Genomic DNA, 21,732 nt, shown 5'->3' on the forward strand with positions numbered 1-21,732 from the left:
CCTCTCTAGATACTTTAGTACTATTTCTGTGACTTATGTTAGGCCCATAGTGTCGTCCAAAAACAATGTAAGGCCCATAGTTACTTGGGAAAAAGTTTAATTCGGACCCAAAAACTACTCAATAAAATTTCGTACGACTGTATGAGGCCCTTCCACCACCACGAAGGCGTATTCATTTATTATTATTAGTTTATTACTTATTAAGTTATAAGCCTCTTTTGGTTGGACCGTTGGAGTATTGAAGTTGCTATTTTGTAAATAAATTTCAAAGAGGGATTTCTTTGAAATTATATTAAGTTGCTATTTACTGCATATAGCTATATTAATTGATTAATTAACTAATTGACTAATCAATCCTTGTGAAAATTAAATATTAAAAAATTGGAACTGACACTGGCTCCAGTACTCTGGTATTATAAGAAGGAGCTACAGCAAATTGAAGCGAAGAAGAAGAAGAAGGAGGAGAAGAAGGTTGAAGTTGAAGTAATTTACTAATTTTCAGTTGCAGTTGCATCACTGAAAGGAATTGGACGAGAAATTAGAGAAGGTGAGTGGGAATGAGCATAGTAGGGAAGGAGAGAATAGAGGTGATTGCTCAGAGCATCGGAATTACGAACTTGTCCCCCGATGTCGCTCTCTCCCTCGCTCCCGACGTCGAATACCGCCTCCGCGACATCATGCAGGAATCTATCAAGTGCATGCGCCACTCCCGCCGCACCACTTTAACCGCCGACGATGTTGACAGCGCCCTCTCCTTGAGGAACGTCGAGGTAGGGCACTTTTTCCATTTCTAACTCTCAATTTCGCTTAGCTTTTTTCTTAACAATCTCTTTTTTCATTTTCAGCCTATATATGGATTTGCATCTGGTGGTCCTTTACGTTTCAAGAGAGCTCTCGGACACAGAGATTTGTTCTATATTGAAGATAAGGATCTTGACTTAAAAGATGTAAGTAAGGGACTTTACTCGCTTCAACGGAGTTCAATGTATTAGCTAGTTGTAATTATAGTTTCTGTGTTGATACTTGATTATGTTTATAGGTCATTGAAGCTCCTCTACCGAAAGCACCACTTGATACTGCGGTCACCTGCCACTGGCTTGCAATTGAAGGTGTACAGCCTGCTATCCCGGAAAATGCTCCTGTAGACGGTAGGTCTCCGAGTACCGGTAGTTCTTTGTTCATAGGTTAATGGTTTATGATGCAAAACTTCAAAATAGGTTTGTAAGTTACTGAAATTTAGCTCTTGAGGGAATTAGGAATAGTTGAGGCAATTGTGTTGTTTAATCCATGTAACCTAGCTAATCTTCTGGGAAAATGCTTTATTGTTGATGTTGTTTTGTTATACCAACATAGCTAGAGTAGATTTCTTAATATTACTGCAGTAGTAATCAACTTCTTCAGTTTTTCACAATACTAACTATTAACTAGAAATGCTTGACTTAGAAAACTGTATAAACTTAAATAACTATACCATTTGAGAGATATACATATGCATGTTAGTGGATATATATACTTGGGATGATGCACCTTGTGCAGACAAACATGGATTACTTGGAATCTTAACTTGTCATGGTATATTAATTGATTCTTTGTGAATTTGTGTCATGTGCCTTTTAACTTACACTCCCTTGCCCTTCCATGAGTAGTTAATTTTTCCTTTCTACATTTTATTTGCAGTGATTTCAGTTCCTGCTGAAGCCAAAAAGAATGAACAGAAGGATGATAACCTTCCTGTTGACATCAAATTACCCGTTAAGCATGTATTGTCTAGAGAGCTTCAGGTATGCAATTTACTAAGCCACTATGAGATATCTCGTTTTTCATCTTGTAATTTATTTACTTTTATGATTTCTTGCAGCTGTATTTTGATAAAGTGACTGAGCTAACTTTGACTCAGTCTGAGTCGGTTCTGTTTAAGGAAGCATTAGTAAGTTTGGCCACTGATTCAGGACTTCATCCATTAGTTCCTTATTTCACATGCTTTATAGCAGATGAGGTAATTATATTTGACTTATTATCATTCTGGTGGATAAGAAGGAAAATATCTTGTATCCTAGCTCATTTAGACCGTGTGCTTCTCTGTTCTTCTCAGGTTTCTCATGGTTTGAGTAATTTTTCTCTTCTATTTGCCTTGATGCGAGTTGTTAAAAGCATTCTGCAAAATCCTCATATTCATATCGAACCTTATGTAAGTCTACCTTTTCTGGATTTAGAGTATTTGTTTATATTGCTGTAATATCATGAATATGGTTAGTGTTGAAATTAATGCTTATTTCGTTTTCCATATTCTGTTGGAATTTTCTCAAATCATACAAAAGATTAAGATATTAATGGGAAATTGTTATTTTGTTGATCTTTAACAAAATCTGTTATCTCTGATTCTTTGTATATTCCTTGCTTCAGCTGCACCAGTTGATGCCATCTGTTGTCACCTGCCTTGTGGCCAAGAGGTTGGGTAGTAGATTGGCAGACAACCATTGGGAACTTAGAGACTTTACAGCTAACCTGGTTGCCTCAATTTGCAAAAGGTGAGATGTCCTCAATTGATTCTGTCATATGTTGTGCATCAAGGGAAATGAAAGCAATTTTACTTGAGATTTTTGTTGGTCCTCTATTTATTTTGTGCAATTCGTGCTACATTTCTTCCTTAATTTTAGAGTAGCAAAGAAAGAATCATGTGTTCTAATTTGAAATACGCTATTGTTTTTCAACATCAAGTCCAAAGACACAAGAATTATAGACCAGAAAATCCAGTATTGCTTTTTGTTAAGTATTGTGCATCATTTTGAAATATATCGCATGACTTGTTTGTTGGATAGTTACTGATTTCATTTCAAATTTTGCCTTGCTTCTAATCTTGCAGGTTTGGTCATGTTTATAGTAATCTACAGTCTAGGTTAACAAAAACATTGGTGAATGCATTCTTGGATCCCAAGAAAGCACTGACACAACACTATGGTGCAATTCAAGGGTTGGCAGCATTAGGGCCCAATGTGGTACGCATGTTTCCATGCTCTTGGCAGTTATGAAATTAGTTAAATACAAAAAATAGGATAGGATTCTTGTGGATAAATTTAATATTGACATATGAGCCTTTTGTCTTGCTTTTGACTCATTATTTTAAAATAGGTTCGCCTTCTTTTGCTGCCAAATGTTGAACCATATATAAGACTTCTGGAACCAGAGATGCTTCTTGAGAAGCAGAGGAATGAAGTCAAAAGGCATGAAGCATGGCGTGTTTATGGAGCCTTGCTGGTAAGATTTATTATTAGATACATACTTAAAAACCAAAAGACATCAAATTATAATATGGTTAGTCCAATGATTGTGTATTACTCAGCGTGCTGCAGGTCAGTGTATTTATGATCGACTGAAAATATTCCCAACTTTCCCGTCTTCTCTTCCTCATGCTGTCTTGAAGACCAATGCAAGAGTTCTTATGTCTTCACCTTGTGAGTATCTTACTTCTTGACCAAGAAAATGATGTTCAATTGTAAAAGAATTATTTGGTCTTCTTGTTAGATCTGTTCAGAGCATGCAGACCTGGTGCTTGGGTTGTTAATATAATGAATGCTCTTAGAAGTACTCATTTTTTCCAATATTATTCATTTCTTGCCAAAATATGTTCCACTCGTTTTTCTGTTTTTTATTTGACCGCAAGGTAATTGATATTTTCAGTATGAGCTTTCCACATTATTGAAAGATATAATATGTTTATCTTTTTGAAAAGTTTTCTTTATGAGGGAAGTTGCATAAACTTTTCATTGAAAATGACCGCCTGTTGTATACTGAATCCTCTCTATTTTCAATCATCAAGATAAACGCAAAGCAAGCCTTGAGCAGTTGGAAGAGCAGCCACCTTTGAAGAAAACTAATACTGATGGTGAGGTTGGTGTGGTTCTGACAAATTCCTCACCGTCTCATAAGCAAGGGGAGGCAGGGACTCAAGCCTCTTCAGTTGATTCAATCATTGGCTCATCATCGGCTTCTGAACAGATGAAAAATGACACAATTTCTAATGCCGTAGTTAGAAGTAACAAGGTTGATACCCGGTCATGGAAAACATTGGCTGCCCTTGCCCAAGTTTGGAAGGATGAGCTGAATTCTGGGCGTATCCTGGTATCATTGTTTGAGTTGTTTGGTGAAGACATTCTTCCCTTCATTCAGGCCCCTGAGTTGTATATGTTCTTGTAACTTTGCATGTATTATAGCTTTGCTCACAATTAGATCATGGTTAACCCCCAGATATTAATTCCGGGAGCAAACTAACATTGCTCCTTGTCCTTGTTATAAAATATAATTTTTCTTTTCCAGTTAATGAAATTTCTAGTTCCTTGTTATCCTTATTCTTTTAGACTTTAGAGATTGCATGATAGTTCTTATTGGATTGTGAGTGTCTGAGTGATAACAGTCCAATTGTGAAGTTAAAAAAAAATACAAATATTAGATGTTACCGTGAATTAAATCATTATTGCAAGGACATTTCCTTTTTCCTCTATCCTTATTTTGATGTTAGAACTCACATTAAATTTGTTTTGTTGATACACATTACAGTATATAACGAGAAAACAACACATCACATTACATTAAAATGTTTCTTTACTTGTATAACTTGTAATCCTTTGAACTTGGGTAGAGTAGTATTAAGCAGATACTTTATTGCACTCCCTTTCAACAGCTTTCTTCAGGAGGCTATCTTCTTCCAAGACCATCTGAACCGGCAAGAATCCCATTCCATCTGCCATGGCAAGCATCATCTGCTTGGTTTCCTTCTTGAATTCTTCAAGATCTACGGTCCCATTCAAGTTGTGGTCGAATTGTATGAACAAGGATTCATACACGCGAGCAAGCTCATCTGGGTCAGGCTCCACATCAACACCAAAGTGAGTCTCAAACACCCTCAGGCTTTGCAACTCCTTCAGCATCTCTGCATAGGAGAGAAGGCCATCGTGGTCTGCATCGAGGTAAGCAAACCTGTTTCCTACTAACACACTAAATGCTTCTTCATCTTGAAGGAAGCTCATAATTGTGGCACCATCCAAAATTTCCACACTCATTTTCTCGTTGGGTGAAAAGGAAAGTAGTTTTATGTGTAAGAGAAGCGAAGATGTTTTTTCTGGGGTTTTGAAATGCTTAGTGCTTTGAATAAAGAGTGTTGGATTCTCCTACTATATATATAGCCGTTGGTGGTCGGTTTCAAGAGCATATATTCTGTGGTAAACTAACGTTAAATTGCCAAAGAAGACAATAGTATAAGAAACTTTCTCTTGTTTTTGTGTCCCTTGTTTAACTTGGGTCTTAACTTGTTTATTCTTCAACCAATACCAACCAAATTGGATGCTTCCGTCCCCATTAAGTAGCAATTGTTGGAACTGTTATGATGTTTGCATTCTAGTTAGGTTACAATATGGCCATGACGTATGAGTCATGAGTATCGGGAGGATCTCATTGGGTGGTGTGATTTGAATCAGACGGCTGAGATTAATTGGGCCATGTTGTGATTCAAATCTTGGGCCATTTGCACATCATAATTGTGGCCTATGAATTATGAAATTCAAATTGGCTATGTTGGAAGTCAAAAAGTCAAAAACTCTTGTCTAGTTCTAGTTTTATTGCACACAAGTTGCTGCTTGGAAAGTCCTGGAGAATGATATTTGGATACCCACTGATTAATATAACACGCAATAAGTAGAAACTACGCGACGTAGCCTCTTCTTATTCAAACTGTCTTCTTTACATCAAATAAAATAAAGGATCTTCTTGGTTTATACCTTTAGGCCCTCTCTATCTCTCTTTTAAAGCGGTCAACGTTTTCCGGAGCCATAATTTTGTTTTATTTTATTAAAAACAATTAATAAGAAGCAAACAGAAAAGGTAGAGGGAAAACCATCAGACTTCATAGAGAATTTAAAGTTGGTTAATGTCAACTTGGAAGGAAACCCGGGAAGTTGTTTGAATATCTACTAATTCACAACATACTCTGGTCATTTTTATAACTATATATTTATTTTGGAATAGAAAAATATTCACGAGAAGTACAGATAAAATTTGTTTATAATTAGTAAGTTTTCACAAAGGAAGATACTTGGCAACAGAAAAATTTACTAGAAAAATATTAATAATAAATATGAGGCAAATATAGTTTAAAGAACTAATGATTTTTGCCAAACCATTAAGATATCTTTAGAGATAATGATTTATGATTTTAGAATATGAAAAATAAGTAATAACACAAATCTTTTTCAAGTGATAAGAAATGTTTCGGATATTTAGTACATTTTAATTAAATAAACCCAGAACTGGTGGTGCACAAGCATAAGCTTATGATATTTGATGATGTAGCATGCTAACACAAAAGCCACTCCTACACTGCTTCCATACCTCTGCTGAATGCTGATTTTATATCAGTGAAAGTTTTAACTGTGGAAAATCATGATCTGAGTTGATCTTAAGCTTGAGAAGATTGAAAGAGGAATTATGAGAGAAGATGAGCAAAGTGGAAACTTCACTGAGCTTCATTTCAAAGAAATGGTGAAAAAAAACCCACTAGGGAATCATCTGACTCAACCTTATATACTATGCTCTACATAACTAACTTTACTCTGAACCTGTTGGCACAAATCTTTAACTAACTATGGTGATATGGAATCTACACTGACTAATTAAGTTAACTTGGAGCTAAATTAACTGCTATTTACAATTTGGACCTTGCTGCAAACTACATACTATGTCAGAAACTGCTCTAGTTTACAAGTTTTCTTTAAGAAACAATTAACAGTTCAAAATATAATTTAAGATAAAGGTAATTTAAGTCACATAAAATTTGCATTACATACCAAATAAAACGAAAAGTCTGCACTCTATCCTTGAAAGATCTTAACATGCAGAAAATCAATGATTTAATTTTCCAATCTTGGCATCATGGGCTCAAAAACGATCTCAAGCTCCTTGCGATTCTTCTCGAACACATCTTTTTCATGCTGATCTCGACCACGATAAAGCAAACTCTTGGCCTTAATAATTGCATCAGTGATAATTCCCTTGCCCTTTGCCATACCTTTTAAAGCTTTTTCAATTTTGTAAACATAATCATCCAAATCATTTCTTGCTCTAGCCTTCTCTAGAAACTTTTTATCTTCAGCCTCATAATCTTTAGCTTCTTGAATTAATCTCGCAATTTCCTTCTGCGACATTCGTCCTGTATTATTGCTTATTGTAATCTCATTGCTGTTGCCAGTTATTTCATCTGCGGCAGTTACGTTTAAGATACCATCAGCATCAATTTCAAAGGTTATCATAATAGGGTGACCTCTAGGACCTTCAGGTATGCCTGAAAGATTAAACCAACCCAACAAGTTGTTATCAATGGCTCTTGTCCTCTCACCCTCAAAAACATCAATTCTTACGGCAGTTTGATTATCTTCTGATGTTTGAAATCCTTGTTTCATCTTCACAGGAATAGTAGTATTCCTAGGAATCACTACATGCATCAGATCTCCTCTTGTTAATATACCAAGTGACAGCGGAATAACATCATGCAGCACCAAATTTGGCGCATTCTTAAAGCCTTCACTCAACAAAGCAGCTTGAACTGCTGCTCCAAACGCAACAGCTTCATCAGGGTTGATACTCCTACACAGATCCTTTCCATTGAAGAATTCCTGCAATAGTTGCTGCACTTTAGGAATCCTAGATGAGCCACCAACAAGGACAACATCGTCCACACAGTTCTTGTCCATGTTTGCATCAGTAAGACACTTATTTACAGTATCTATGCACTCTCTAAAGAGGTCCATGTTGAGTTCCTCAAACCTAGTTCGAGTGATTGATGAACAGAAGTCAATGCCTTGAAATAAACAGTCTATTTCGATGAAGGCATCGACATTGTAAGAGAGTACTCTTTTCGCCCTTTCACATGCATTTCTCAACCTCCTCAATGCTCTTGAATTTCCATTTATGTCCAGATTGTTCTTCTTGTTGAACTCCTGCATAAAGTAATTTAACATTCTGTTGTCAAAGTCTTCTCCACCCAGATGAGTATTTCCAGCTGTAGCCTTCATTTCGAACACCTTATCTTTGATGGTAAGTAGTGATACATCAAATGTACCACCACCAAAGTCAAAGACAAAAATGTTCCTTTCTCCAACACAGTTTGATCTCTTGTCGAGGCCATAAGCAATAGCTGCAGCAGTAGGCTCATTGATTATCCTCATAACATTAAGGCCGGCAATGGCACCGGCGTCTCTGGTGGCTTTGCGCTGAGAATCATTGAAGAATGCAGGTACAGTAATAACTGCATTCTTCACAGGTGACTCTAGATATGCCTCTGCAATCTTGCGCATCTTCATAAGAATCATAGCTGAGACTTCCTCGGCAGAAAGGCGTTTCTCTTGACCCTTGTGCTGTACAACAATTGTTGGTTGGTCATCAACACCGGAAATGACTTTGAATGGCCACAAAAGTTTGTCTTTCTGAATATTGGGGTCACTAAATTTTCTGCCAATCATCCTCTTAGCATCTGTCAATAATTATTCTTGGTTATTATGAAGAGAAAAAGTTTATATATAGACAAGTAAAAGAAGACATAAACTAATAAAGATGGTGAATTACCAAAGATAGTGTTGGTAGGGTTGATTGCTGCTTGGTTCTTAGCAGCATCACCGATCAACCTTTGTTTGTCAGTGAAAGCAACATAGGAAGGTGTTGTTTTATTGCCTTGATCGTTGTGAATGATCTCAACTCTGTTGTGGTGTTCAAGCCACACTGCAACACAAGAATATGTTGTGCCAAGATCTATCCCCACTGCAACTCCCTTACATTCTTTTTCCATTGTTCTTTCAAAGTGAACTAATTGAACCTTAATCAGAAGGAAAGTGAAGTCAGTCTCAGGAATGTGAAAAACCAGTTTGTTCTTATTTACTCTGACTATATACTGAATATATAAAAGTCATTTGGGTATTTATACAGGTTGATAAACTCAGAATACATAACCACCTTTGTTGATGATAACCATTCCCTTCATTTGGGAGTTTGTTGAAACGTATGAAGTAGAGATAGGAGAGATTCGGGGGAGGTAGCTCCTTGTCGCGCCCGACCTCTTAAGAAGTCGGGTAAATGAAAGAGGTCACCCTTGGTGGGCATTTATTTTTAATGGGTCAATAAAATCTGTTTATAATTAATCAAGTTTCTCAAGGGAAAATATTGGTAGCCTTTATATTTTTTCTGCTGCTCTTTATCATCATCAAGCAAACTCGGCTTTTAACAATTGCATCACTGATCTTTTTCTTGTTCTTTTCCATGTCTTCTAAAGCTTTTTTATATTTTATAAACGTAATCATCCAAAGCAATCATTGTTGGAATAAATTAATTTAAATAACCCATATCATCCATATTAAATCATCAAAAATATATCATAATGCGGAAACGTACCTTTATTCGTAGAAATTAGAAATTGATGGAAAGACCCGGTCTTGTTGTTCTTTCGGCCTTCTGTATTCCTAGGCGGCTGAACTATTACTTGGGGAAAGAGCGACAAAGGCGGCTTTGGTATATTGGGGACCGAAACCCTATTTATATTTGAGCATAACACCCATTAAACCCTAAAACCCAAATAAAATAGTATCTAAAGTCCAAAAGATAATTATCTAAAGAACAAAAGATAATATCCGGTTTTATTTTCATTTAATTCCAAATCAAAAGTAATAATGACTTATTCAATTTAGCATTTATAACAATAAATGAGATCACCATTATATAAGTCATTTAATTTGAAATAGCATTATCTAAGAAATTAAAATAATTTCCTAACAATCATTGCTCTAGCCTTCTCAAGAAACTGTTTGTCTTTTGCAGATACATTGAGAATACCATCAGCATCAATATCAAAGGTTAACATAACAGGATGACCTCAAACATTAAAACATTCCTCTTCCAACACAGTCAGTAGATGCAGCATTAGGCTCATTGATTGTCCTCATAACACCGAGACCAGCAATGGAACAAGCATCTCTGGTGGCTTTGCACCGTGAGTTACTGAAGTAGGCTGGTATGGCAATAACAGCATTCTTTACCGGTAAATCTAAGTATGCTACTGCAATTTCGGCATCTTTGTGAGAATCATATATGAAATTTCCTCTGCACAAAGCCACAAAGGTTTTGCTCTTACACCTGTATTTATATTATCATTATCATTGTTTATTAAAACAATAATAAAAAAAAGTGAAAAACATTCACAATACATAATCTTAACAAGAAACTGACAATTCAAAATACTCCTAGAATTTACTATAACATGATCAGTCACGTAAGATTCTCATGACATACAAAATTAAAAGATCTTAACAATTATAAAATGTTTAAGGCAATCATGGATTCTTGTTCATCATAGGTTCAAAAACTTCCTTGAGCTGCTTCAGATTCTTCTTGAACACATCTATTTCATGTTGCTGTTTATCACGATCATTACGTAATCCCCTTGCCTTAGCAATTGCATCATTGATCTTTTCATTGTCCTTTTCAAGATCTTCTAAAGTTTTTCTCATTTTGTAAACATAGTCATCCAAATCCTTCATTGCTCTAGCCTTTTCAAGAAACTCTGTGTCTTCAGCCTCAATTTTTCGCCTCCTGAATTAATCTTGCAATTTCCTTAGATGACATTCGTCCTTTATCATTGGTTATTGTAATCTCGTTCGTGTTAACAGTGGTTTCTTCTTCAGCAGATACATTTAAGATACCATCTGTTAATGTTGCAAGTGTATGAAGTTTGTCCTACGTCAAAGAAAGCAAGGAAGAGTGATTAGTTTATAAGATCAGAGACTCATTAACTTATTACCTTTAAGATTTTGAATTCTCTCACTTGATTCCTCCCCGAAGTGTTTCCGGTGGTCGAGAACTCCCCACAGCAGCCCAACACCAAGCATAAATCGGCCCAGCATGTTGTTATCACTGGCTCTTGCCCTCTCACCTTCGTAAACTCGAATGCATGCAGCACTTATCCACAGTTGTGAAGCATGCAGCACCACATTTGGAACATTCTTAAAGCCTTCACTCAACAAAGCAGCTTAAGGAAAGTAGAGTCTAACAGTTCTGTTCTGGAATACTTCATAAAGATATCTTAAGTATAAAATTTTGACAGACTTTTTTTGAAGTTTTAAAAACAATGTTTTACAAGATAAAATAAATATTTCTACTCCTTTAACCATCGTACTTGTTAACTAAATTTATTTTTGGAAAATATAGTTTAAAGAACACAAAACCCATTAATGGATTTCTGCCAAACCATTAAGATATCTTCCGGGATAATGATTTATGATTTTAGAATATGAAAAATAACACAAATCTTTTTCAAATGATAAGAAATGTTTCGGATATTCAGTACATTTAATTAAATAAACCCAGAACTGGTGCACAAGCATAAGCTTGTGATATTTGATAATGTAGCATGCTAACACAAAAGCCACTTCTACACTGCTTCCATATCTCTGCTGAATGCTGATTTTATATCAGTGAAGTTTTTAACTGCTCTAGTTTACAAGTTTTCTTTTAAGAAGCAATTAACAGTTCAAAATATAACTTAAGATAAATGTAATATAAGTCACATAGATTTGCATTGCATGCCAAATAAAATGCAAAGTCTGCACTTGATGCTCGAAAGATCTTTAACATGCAGAAAATCGTTGATTTAATTTTCCAATCTTGGAATCATGGGCTCAAAAACGTTCTCAAGCTCCCTCAGATTCTTCTCGAACACATCTTTTTCATGCTGATCTTTATCACCGTAAAGCAAACTCTTGGCCTTAATAATTGCATCATTGATCACTCCCTTGTTCTTTTTCATACCTTTTGAAGCTTTTTCCATTTTGTAAACATAATCGTCCAATTTATTTCTTGCTCTAGCCTTCTCTAAAAACTTTTTGTCTTCAGCCTCATAATCTTTAGCTTCTTGAATCAATCTCGCAATTTCCTTCTGCGACATTCGTCCCATATCATTGCTTATTGTAATCTCATTGCTGTTGCCAGTTGTTTCATCTTCGGCAGTTACGTTTAAGATACCATCTGCATCAATATCAAAGGTTAACATAACACGATGACCTTTAGGACCTTCAGGTATGCCTGAGAGATTAAACCAACCCAACAAGTTGTTATCAGTGGCTCTTGTCCTCTCACCCTCAAAAACTTCAAACCGTATAACTGTCTGATTATCATTTACAGTATAATATTCGCCTTTCTCCTTCACAGGAATAGTAGTGTTCTTCGGAATCATTACACTCATTATATCTCCTTTAATTAATACACCCAGTGACAGCGGAGTAACATCACGCAGCACCAAATTTGGAACATTCTTAAAGCCTTCACTCAACAAAGCAGCTTGAACTGCTGCTCCAAATGCAACAGCTTCATCAGGGTTGATACTCCTGCAGAGATCCTTCCCCTCGAAGAATTCCTGCAATAGCTGCTGAACTTTAGGAATCCTAGACGAGCCACCAACAAGGACAACATCGTCCACACAGTTCTTATCCATGTCTGCATCAGTAAGACACTTACTTACAGTTTCTATGCACTCTCTAAAGAGGTCCATGTTGAGTTCCTCAAACCTAGCTCGAGTGATTGATGAACAGAAGTCAATGCCTTGAAATAAACCGTCTATTTCGATGAGGGCATCGACATTGTAAGAGAGTACTCTTTTCACCCTTTCGCAAGCATTTCTCAACCTCCTCAAGGCCCTTGAATTTCCACTTATGTCCAGATTGTTCTTCTTGTTGAACTCCTCCATAAAGTAATTTAACATTCTGTTGTCAAAGTCTTCTCCACCCAGATGAGTATTTCCAGCTGTCGCCTTCACTTCAAACACCTTATCTTTGATGGTAAGCAGTGATACATCAAATGTGCCACCCCCGAAGTCGAAGACAAATATGTTCCTTTTCCCAACACAATTTGATCTCTTGTCAAGGCCATAAGCAATAGCTGCAGCAGTAGGCTCGTTAATTATCCTCATAACATTAAGGCCGGCAATGGCGCTGGCATCTCTGGTGGCTTTGCGCTGAGAGTCATTGAAGTATGCAGGTACAGTAATAACTGCATTCTTCACAGGAGACTCTAGATATGCCTCTGCAATCTTGCGCATCTTCATAAGAATCATAGCCGAGACTTCCTCGGCACGAAGGCGTTTCTCTTGACCCTTGTGCTGTACAACAATGGTTGGTTGGTCATCAACACCGGAAATGACTTTGAATGGCCACAAAAGTTTGTCTTTCTGAATATTGGGGTCACTAAATTTTCTGCCAATCATCCTCTTAGCATCTACGATAATTATATTATTCTTGGTTATTACTACTTGGAAACAAACATTAAGAGAAAAAGTATACATACATAGACAAACAAAAGAAGGTGAATTTACCAAAGACAGTATTGGCAGGGTTCATTGCAGCTTGGTTCTTAGCAGCATCACCGGTCAACCTTTGTTTGTCAGTGAAAGCAACATAAGAAGGTGTTGTTTTATTGCCTTGATCGTTGTGAATGATCTCAACTCTGTTGTGGTGTTCAAGCCACACTGCAACACAAGAATATGTTGTGCCAAGATCTATCCCCACTGCAACTCCCTTACATTCTTTTTCCATAGTTATTTCAAAGTGAACTAATTGAACCTTAATCAGAAGGAAAGTGAAGTCAGTCTCAGGAATGTGAAAAACCAGTTTGTTCTTATTTACTCCGACTACATACTGAATATGTAAAAGTCATTTGGGTATTTATACATGTTGATAAAACCACATACATTTATTTTCTTAATGATTATTTATTATTTATTTATTACCACATAGATATCATACCCACAAGCTAAGCATATAGTACCACTGACTCTTGACTCTTCATTCTCAAATTTAACTTTTGCATTCTTCTTGTTGATAAAAAGTATTTTTAAAGAAGAAATGGGATTTTTGCTATTCTAATTTTACAACTATTCCCAATAGCATTGGTACCAGGCAGCTAAACAATACTAGGGAAAGAAATTGTCTTAAATACAAACATTTCATTTGAAAGCCAGTAACCAACCATAGGTGACAGTGTGACTCTACACAAATTCTAATGTTTTTGTGTTCCAAGAAACAAATGATGCGACTATCGGAGTATTATTCTCATTCTCATCCTTTTACAAAGTAGTAAAAGAATTGGAATTTCTTCAAAATTTGACCATGAGTTTGATTTTCAAAGAAAAAATAACGTCTTAGAGAAATTTAATCTCATTTAGGGATATTTTTTCACGTTTGCTTTTCTTTGGGGTCCTTAAAATTTTATAAAGTTGGTTAATTTGCTAGTTATTACTCTGCTGCATACTTTGATCGGTTTTATTACTTGTTTGTATCATTTTTGTTTACAAAAATATTCCTCAAGGGTACAAATAAAATCTGTTTATAACTAATCAAGTTTCTCAAGGGAAAATATTGGTAGCCTTCATATTTTTTCTGCTGCTCTATATCATCATCAAGCTAACTCTCTTAACAATAGCATCACTGATCTTTTTCTTGTTCTTTTCATATCTTCTAAAGCTTTTTTATATTTTATAAACCTAATCAACCAAAGCAATCATTGCTCTAGCAGTCTCAAGAAACTGTTTGTCTTTAGCTGATATATTGAGGATGCCATTAGCATCAATATCAAAGGTTTAACATAACAGGATGACCTCAAAGATTAAAACATTCCTCTTCCAACACAGTCAGTAGCTGCAGCAATAGTTGCATCAATATCTAGGTATGCTTCTGCAATTTCACGCATCTTTGTGAGAATCATAGATGAAATTTCCTCTGTACAAGGCTTTGCTCTTAACTCCCCTATTTATTAGCAATACTAGTACAGCCGTTTGCTATTTTTCTTTATTAGAATACAGATAGTCCAAAAGTTAGTTACCTCTAAAGTAGGTTTTTATGGAAGAGGTCATAAAGCTATTTTCACTTCTTTAACTAATGTGCTTATTGACTAAATTTACAAGTAAACATTTATGCTCAGATTTCATTGTTAACATTCCGATCATTATATTATCATTATCATTGTTTATTAAAGTAATAATAAGAAAAAATAGTGAAAAACATTCAATTTTTATATATTATTATTCAATTAAAACATAAAGTACTAATTAAACATAATAAATATACATTAAAGTGTCATAATAATAATAATTATAAAAATTTCCAATGACAAATATTAAAATTCTACAACTTATATATGTTATTAATACTCTTACTACTACATTATTTAGTCTACTTATGCATGCTACATAAGACTCTACTACTCTTTATTTTTTAATCTCTCATATCAATTAGCAAAAAATTCTTCAATTAAGTTTAAATTTATCATATTTTTTTACTAAATACATTTAAATATATCATAATTATAAAATTAATTCATAATTTTATATTTATATTTTTGTATTTTTCATTCTCATTCATTTTTCTAAACCCAAGTTTAAATTTGACACATCTCCTTAAGAGGTATATTTAAATATAACATGATTATAAAACTAATTTATATTTTTGATGTTTTTTATTCTTATTTATTTTTTAATTTTTTTATTATTATTTGCAACCCAAAAACACCATATGAAAAGACAAAGTATAACAACTAAAGCAAATTAGAGTGAATAGAGCGCAACTTGAAAGACTCTAGGTGCTTCAATGTCACCCTATTCAACAGACACCAGTCTGAGTATAGCGTTGGGAGACGACACCTACCGGAAACTTTTTCTTTGGGACGTATCGAGTTTTCCTTAGGGATCTTCTGAGTATACTGTTGCGAGACGACACCTACCGGAAACTTTTTCCTTGGGACGTATCGAGTTTTCCTTAGGGATCTTACCTACGATTGTGGATACTTTCAAGCTCTCCATTATCCATGTTGCCATGCGATGGCATGTTGTGCCCAGTCGCGACTTGACTGGTCTATCTATGTCGATAAAGTCTACAACATAAAAAAGGTGTTTAGCATATACCAGATGGATTTTGTGCCGCCAATTCCAGAGGGACTTTGGCCACCTTATGATGGTCCAACTGTTATTCCTAATCCTACCTTGAGGCGTTGTCGTGATGGATGACCAAGGTCTACCAGAATTCGAAACACCATGGATGACGCAGATCCTAACCGGCCGAAGTGATTCGGCCTCTGCAGATTGAAGAACTAATAAAGTATCGAAAACACAAAAAAATAACTTACATCTCGACCACCCAGTTAGTCTAATGCAAGAAAAAACTGAATCATTCTTTGTTCCTTCCCATCAGATATGGGTAAATAAGTGGCCCACCTGAAGGATAGTAATATCACATCAATATGTAATTTCAGATCTAGAACGTTAATAACTTGTAACGAAGAATGAAATTCTAAGTGTATTAATGGATACCTGGATGCCAACGGAAAAGAAAAGTCGTCAAACCCATGCGGCCTTAGTATGGGAAACTGCCAAAAGATCCATGACTGTAGCAAATGTAGGAAACTAGCTAAGTTTTGGTCACATTTCTGTTGGCCACCCGACACATGCATCGGTATAGCCATGCCAACGCAGCTGACCCCCAACTATAGTTGCCCATGTCGTTAAGTCTCGCCACAAATGACAGCCATTGAATGTGGACACGATTCCCACTCTTGTCCCAAAACAGCTGGGTCGACAGAAGCATCATAATATATGCACGTGCATATATGCGTACGGTCTCCTCAGAAGCATCAGCCGGTAACACCCTGAACCTCTCATGGAACTATGTGAAGTGGACCGTGTACTGCTTCACCTTCTCCGGTGGCGGAAGCTCACCAAATAACTCCTGGAATCACTCTCACGCCGGTCTACCCCCTTCGATATGCAAGTGGAAGTCTGTCAGACACCCAGAAACAACCTATCTATCTACGGGCAGCCCCAGCTGATATGCCACATCTTGGAGCGTGATAGTGCACTCTTCGAACGGCATATGAAAAGTGTGGGTCTCAGGCCGCCACCTCTCACTAAATGTACTGACCAGATGCTCATCCAACTAGAACCAATGCGTGTTCAGCCTAGCCAAGTGGTACAAACTAGCCCTCTCCAAATAAGATATGATCCTATCCTACAACGACATATTCTGTTGCCCGCGAATGCTATAAACACACCTACTTGACTGCATATTGTGACAAAAATAACGAAAACCTAATTAATTTTTAACACTTACAGATCCAAACCATAATTTATGTTTCAAAACAAAAGCTACATAGGTTCTAAAATTACAAATTTTCATCTGTAACTTAAATTTCAACTTCGGGTCAACAAACTTCACCGTATTTACTTAAAATATAAATATTAAATTTCAAATAGTAAGCCCTATATTTTCAAAAATTTAAGTTTAAAATTTCAAAATTTAAATAATAATTTAAAAAATTAACAACAAGCCACATATCTTACATTTTAAATTTCAATCTTGATTTTTAAATACCTAACTTTAAATTCTCTACATTTATTTTTAAATTTTAAATTTTAAATTTTAATTTTCAAACTCTAAACTAAACTAAAGTTCTGTTTTTCTAATTAACATATCCTGAATACTAAATTAATATATGGATATCATCTAAACGAAAGAGAATAAAAAAAACTTATTTCTTCATTGATGTCACCGACAACGTGAGCAACGCCATTGAGCCGGTACAAACGTCTTTCATCCGCCATGATCCCACTTGAAGAGATTACTCCAAGAAACAGAAAACCCAATTTTTTCTCTCTACCTTCTCACTACTTTCTCTCTCTATCTCACTTTCAAAAGTCCTCAAATGAAATCCGCTACAACCTTACGCGGTTTTATAGAGAGGTCAATCTTTCATAAACCGCTACAAGGTCTTGCGAATTCTTCTAGCACCTTATTCCTTCATAAACCGCTACAGTGTATAGCAGTTTATGAACTTGCAGCATCCAAACGTAAACCGCGACAAGGTGTAGCGGTTTATGTGCACTCTAATTCCCGTCAGGGTGCCGCGATTTATATAAAAATAGAAAAATTGCAATTGTGTCTGGTGTTTTAAAAAGTTGTAATCTGGTAAACTTTATCTTCAATTGTTTTAAATACGTAAATTGCCCAAAATATAACTTTGTTACATATTTTGTTTGTGTAGTTTCGATTCTCCAAAAATTGTAAAGAGCATTTAACCGGGTCCTGTGTGACTCTACACAAACTCTAATGTTTTTGTGTTCCAAAAAAAAAATGATGTGACTATTGAAGTATTATTCTCATTCTCATCCTTTACAAAGTAGTAAAAGAATTGGAATTTCTTCAAAATTTGACCATGAGTTTGTTTTTTCACTTTTGCTTTTTCTTTGGGGTCCTTAAAAGTTTATAAAGTTGGTTAATTTGCTAGTTATTACTCTGCTGCATACTTTGATCAGTTTTATTACTTGTTTGTATCATTTTTGTTTACAAAAATATTCCTCAAGGGTACAAATAAAATCTGTTTATAATTAATCAAGTTTCTCAAGGAAAAATATTGGTAGCTTTCATATTTTTTCTGCTGCTCTTTATCATCATCAAGCAAACTCTTGGCCTTAACAATAGCATCATTGATCTTTTTCTTGTTCTTTTCCAAATCTTCTAAAGCTCTTTTCCATTTTATAAATGTAATCATCCAAAGAAATCATTGCTCTAGCTTTCTCAAGAAACTGTTTGTCTTTAGCAGATACATTGAGGATGCCATCAGCATCAATATCAAAGATTAACATAACAGGATGACCTCAAAGATTAAAACATTCCTCTTCCAACACAGTCAGTAGCTGCAGCATTAGTTGCATCAATATCTAAGTATGCTTCTGAAATTTCACGCATCTTTGTGAGAATCATAGATGAAATTTCCTCTGCACAAAGGCTTAAACTCTTGATTCCCCCAATACTAGTGGCCTGCTAGTAAAGCCGTTTTCTATTATATTATCATTTATGCTCAGATTCCATTGTTATCATTCCTATCATTATATTATCATTATCATTGTTTATTAAAATAATAATAAAAAAAAGGTGAAAAACATTCACATTACATAATCTTAACAAGAAGCTGGCAATTCAAGATACTCCTAGAACTTACTATAACATGATCAGTCACGTAAGATATTAAAAGATCTTAATAATTATAAAATGATTAAGGTGATCTTGGATTCTAGGTCATCATAGGTTCAAAACTTGCTTGAGCTGCTTCAGATTCTTGTTGAACACATCTATTCCATGTTTCTGTTTATCACTAAGTAATCCCTTGGCCTTAGCAATTGCATCATTAAGTAATCCCATGGCCTTAGCAATTGGATCATTGATCTTTTTATTGTCCTTTTCCGTATGTTCTAAAGTTTTTCTCGATTTGTAAACATAGTCATCCAAATCATTCATTGCTCTAGCCTTCTCAAGAAACTCTCTGTCTTCAACCTCATAAGTTTTCGCCTCCTGAATTAAGCTTGCAATTTCCTTAGCTGATATTCGTCCTTTATCATTGGTTATTGTAATCTCGTTCGTGTTACCAGTGGTTTCTTCTTCAGCAGATACATTTAAGATACCATCTTCGTCTATATTGAAGCATATCTTAATAGGATGGCCTCGAGGAGCAGGAGGAATACCAGAAAGCACAAATCGGCCCAGCAAGTTGTTATCACTAGCTCTTGCCCTCTCACCTTCGTAAACTCGAAAACTTGCACAAGATTGATTATCCACAGTTGTCAAGTATTTTTCTTTCTTCTTTATAGGAATACTAGAATTCCTAGGAATCACTATGCTCATAACATCATATATTGTGTATACACCAAGTGACAACGAAGTAACATCATGCAGGACCACATTTGGAACATTCTTAAAGCCTTCACTCAACAAAGCAGCTTGAACGGCAGCTCCATAGGCAACAGCTTCATCAGGATTAACTCCCCTGCACATATTTTTCCCTTGGAAGAATTCCTGCAATAGTTGTTGCACTTTGGGGATCCTAGAAGAGCCTCCAACAAGAACAACATCATCTATACAACTCTTATCAATATCGGCAACAGTAAGACATTCCTTTACTGTCTGAATACACTCTTCAAAGAGGTCCTCGTTGAGCTCCTCAAACCTAGCACGAGTGATTGATGAAGAGAAGTCAATACCCTTAAATAAACCATCTATGTCAATGAAGGTATCAATAGAGCTTGAGAGTGTTCTTTTAGCCCTTTCACATTCGTTTCTCAACCTCCTCAAAGCTCTTGAATCACCTCTTATGTCAACTTTGTTCTTCTTTTCAAACTCTTCTATAAAGTAGTTCAACATTCTGTCATCAAAGTCTTCTCCACCAAGATGAGTGTTTCCACCAGCGGCCTTAACTTCAAACAACTTATCATTGATGGTAAGGAGGGTCACATCAAAAGTACCCCCTCCAAGGTCGAAAATCAAAACATTCCTCTCTCCAGACCAATTATTACCTAGTTTGTCAAGACCATAAGCAATGGCTGCAGCAGCAGGTTCATTGATTAACCTCATAACATTCAGGCCAGCAATGGCACCGGCATCTCTGGTGGCTTTGCGCTGTGAGTCATTGAAGTAGGCCGGTACAGTAATAACTACATTCTCCACAGCTGAACCTAAATATGCTTCTGCAGTCTCACGCATCTTTGTAAGCACCATGGCTGAAATTTCCTCAGGACAAAGGCGTCTCTCCTGACCCTTGTACTTAACAACAACAATCGGTTCACCATTAGCACCAGAAATGACTTTGAATGGCCACAATACTTTATCTTTCTGAATATTGGGGTCAGCAAATTTCCTACCAATCATCCTCTTAGCATCTGTTAAGAGTAATTAATAAATTGAAATAAAGACAATGATTTCAATGGATAATTTATAATTTGTAAAATTGAGCTTTTATTCACAGTCTTTTAACGTGCAAACTAATAAAATGGCAAATGACTTACTAACTTCAATTAACTCAACTAATGACATAAGTTGCATGGCTAATATACAGGAAAATTAACTTAAAATCAGAATGATTATTGGTTTTTATGTGGAAAAAAAAAGAAGATGAAATACTTACCAAAGACAGTGTTGGTGGAGTTGATGGCAGCTTGGTTCTTAGCAGCATCACCAATCAACCTTTGATTATGAGTGAAAGCAACGTAAGAAGGAGTTGTCCTGTTGCCTTGGTCGTTGGGTATGATCTCAGCTCGAGAATGTTGTTGCTGCCACACTGCAACACAAGAATATGTTGTTCCAAGGTCTATTCCCACTGCATGTCCCTCGCATTTTTTGGCCATTTTTCTTTCAAACTGAATGGAATGTTATCAGAAGAAGTCTAAAAGTTCTGTTCTAGGAAACTTAATAAAGATATCATAAGTATAAAATTTTGGTAGACTCTTTTTTTTTTTTGAAGTTTTAAATACAAGGAATTACAAGTTAAAAAAATATTTCTACTCCTTTAACCATCTTACTTGTTAACTAAATTTATTATAATATGATACGATATTGTACTGACGGTTCATTGTCGAATTTTAATTTTTGCATTGGTTTTTGTTGAAGTATTGCCATTACTATCTTTTGGCAACTATTCCCAACAGTATTGGAACCGGGCAGCTAATCAGTTTTAAATACAAACATTTCATTTGAAAATCATACTACGTTTATTTTTTCTCTCTTTTTGGAGGCTGCATCTACTTAATATACTAAAACTGGGTTTTCTCCCAGCTAATAAGGGTGACGTGTCGCTCTCTCGTGAGTTCGTTTCCCTCCAAAACGAATGAAATTT

General features: G+C 35.7%; 4 protein-coding genes across 5 annotated transcripts; 1 reads left to right on the forward strand and 3 right to left on the reverse strand.

Moving 5' to 3' along the window:
- Window positions 1-398: 398 nt before the first annotated feature.
- Window positions 399-4,340, forward strand: LOC130973831 (transcription initiation factor TFIID subunit 6). The gene is made up of 11 exons (XM_057898505.1): window positions 399-770; window positions 846-947; window positions 1,040-1,148; window positions 1,678-1,781; window positions 1,859-1,996; window positions 2,093-2,188; window positions 2,404-2,528; window positions 2,864-2,996; window positions 3,130-3,255; window positions 3,341-3,452; window positions 3,818-4,340. The coding sequence occupies exons 1-11, from the start codon at window positions 558-560 to the stop codon at window positions 4,192-4,194; spliced, it is 1,635 nt and encodes a 544-aa protein (XP_057754488.1). The 5' UTR covers window positions 399-557; the 3' UTR covers window positions 4,195-4,340.
- A 142-nt stretch (window positions 4,341-4,482) lies between these two features.
- Window positions 4,483-5,326, reverse strand: LOC130973835 (uncharacterized). Its single transcript, XM_057898511.1, has one exon. It carries the CDS (start codon window positions 5,055-5,057, stop codon window positions 4,644-4,646), a length of 414 nt encoding a protein of 137 aa, XP_057754494.1. The 5' UTR covers window positions 5,058-5,326; the 3' UTR covers window positions 4,483-4,643.
- A 1,491-nt stretch (window positions 5,327-6,817) lies between these two features.
- LOC130973829 (heat shock 70 kDa protein 4-like) lies at window positions 6,818-9,165 on the reverse strand. 2 transcript variants are annotated; one of them, XM_057898504.1, is made up of 3 exons: window positions 8,995-9,165; window positions 8,611-8,857; window positions 6,818-8,518 (listed from the first exon to the last, which is right to left on the reverse strand). In XM_057898504.1, exons 2-3 carry the CDS (start codon window positions 8,828-8,830, stop codon window positions 6,900-6,902), a joined length of 1,839 nt encoding a protein of 612 aa, XP_057754487.1. In that variant the 5' UTR covers window positions 8,831-8,857; window positions 8,995-9,165; the 3' UTR covers window positions 6,818-6,899. The 2 variants fall into 2 exon arrangements, with proteins under 2 accessions (XP_057754487.1, XP_057754486.1); XM_057898503.1 differs by having other exon boundaries at window positions 8,611-8,847; window positions 8,995-9,135.
- Window positions 9,166-10,364: 1,199 nt separating this feature from the next.
- On the reverse strand, window positions 10,365-21,244 carry LOC130975950 (heat shock 70 kDa protein 18-like). Its single transcript, XM_057900662.1, has 7 exons — window positions 21,025-21,244; window positions 19,772-20,779; window positions 13,397-13,594; window positions 11,686-13,299; window positions 10,832-11,041; window positions 10,734-10,767; window positions 10,365-10,623 (listed from the first exon to the last, which is right to left on the reverse strand). The coding sequence occupies exons 1-7, from the start codon at window positions 21,242-21,244 to the stop codon at window positions 10,365-10,367; spliced, it is 3,543 nt and encodes a 1,180-aa protein (XP_057756645.1).
- Between the last annotated feature and the right edge of the window lie 488 nt (window positions 21,245-21,732).

This window comes from Arachis stenosperma, chromosome 4 (assembly GCF_014773155.1).
Source record: "Arachis stenosperma cultivar V10309 chromosome 4, arast.V10309.gnm1.PFL2, whole genome shotgun sequence".
NCBI lineage: Eukaryota > Viridiplantae > Streptophyta > Magnoliopsida > Fabales > Fabaceae > Arachis > Arachis stenosperma.

What these genes read in the sequence shown, in the direction of transcription:
- LOC130973831 (XM_057898505.1), top strand. Translation starts at nt 558, where the DNA reads ATGAGCATAGTAGGGAAGGAGAGAATAGAGGTGATTGCTCAGAGCATC. An exon ending in TCTCCTTGAGGAACGTCGAG is followed by an intron (nt 771 to 845) that starts GTAGGGCACTTT and finishes TTTCATTTTCAG; the next exon opens with CCTATATATGGATTTGCATC. An exon ending in GTTGCCTCAATTTGCAAAAG is followed by an intron (nt 2,529 to 2,863) that starts GTGAGATGTCCT and finishes CTAATCTTGCAG; the next exon opens with GTTTGGTCATGTTTATAGTA.
- LOC130975950 (XM_057900662.1), bottom strand. Translation starts at nt 21,244, where the DNA reads ATGGCCAAAAAATGCGAGGGACATGCAGTGGGAATAGACCTTGGAACA. An exon ending in CATGATTCCAAGATTGGAAA is followed by an intron (nt 11,042 to 11,685) that starts ATTAAATCAACG and finishes TGTTGAGTGAAG; the next exon opens with GCTTTAAGAATGTTCCAAAT. An exon ending in ACTTGCAACATTAACAGATG is followed by an intron (nt 10,624 to 10,733) that starts GTATCTTAAATG and finishes AGATTAATTCAG; the next exon opens with GAGGCGAAAAATTGAGGCTG.
- LOC130973829 (XM_057898503.1), bottom strand. Translation starts at nt 9,022, where the DNA reads ATGAAGGGAATGGTTATCATCAACAAAG. An exon ending in AATGGTTATCATCAACAAAG is followed by an intron (nt 8,848 to 8,994) that starts GTGGTTATGTAT and finishes AGGTTCAATTAG; the next exon opens with TTCACTTTGAAAGAACAATG. An exon ending in CCCTACCAACACTATCTTTG is followed by an intron (nt 8,519 to 8,610) that starts GTAATTCACCAT and finishes AATTATTGACAG; the next exon opens with ATGCTAAGAGGATGATTGGC.
- LOC130973835 (XM_057898511.1), bottom strand. Translation starts at nt 5,057, where the DNA reads ATGAGTGTGGAAATTTTGGATGGTGCCACAATTATGAGCTTCCTTCAA.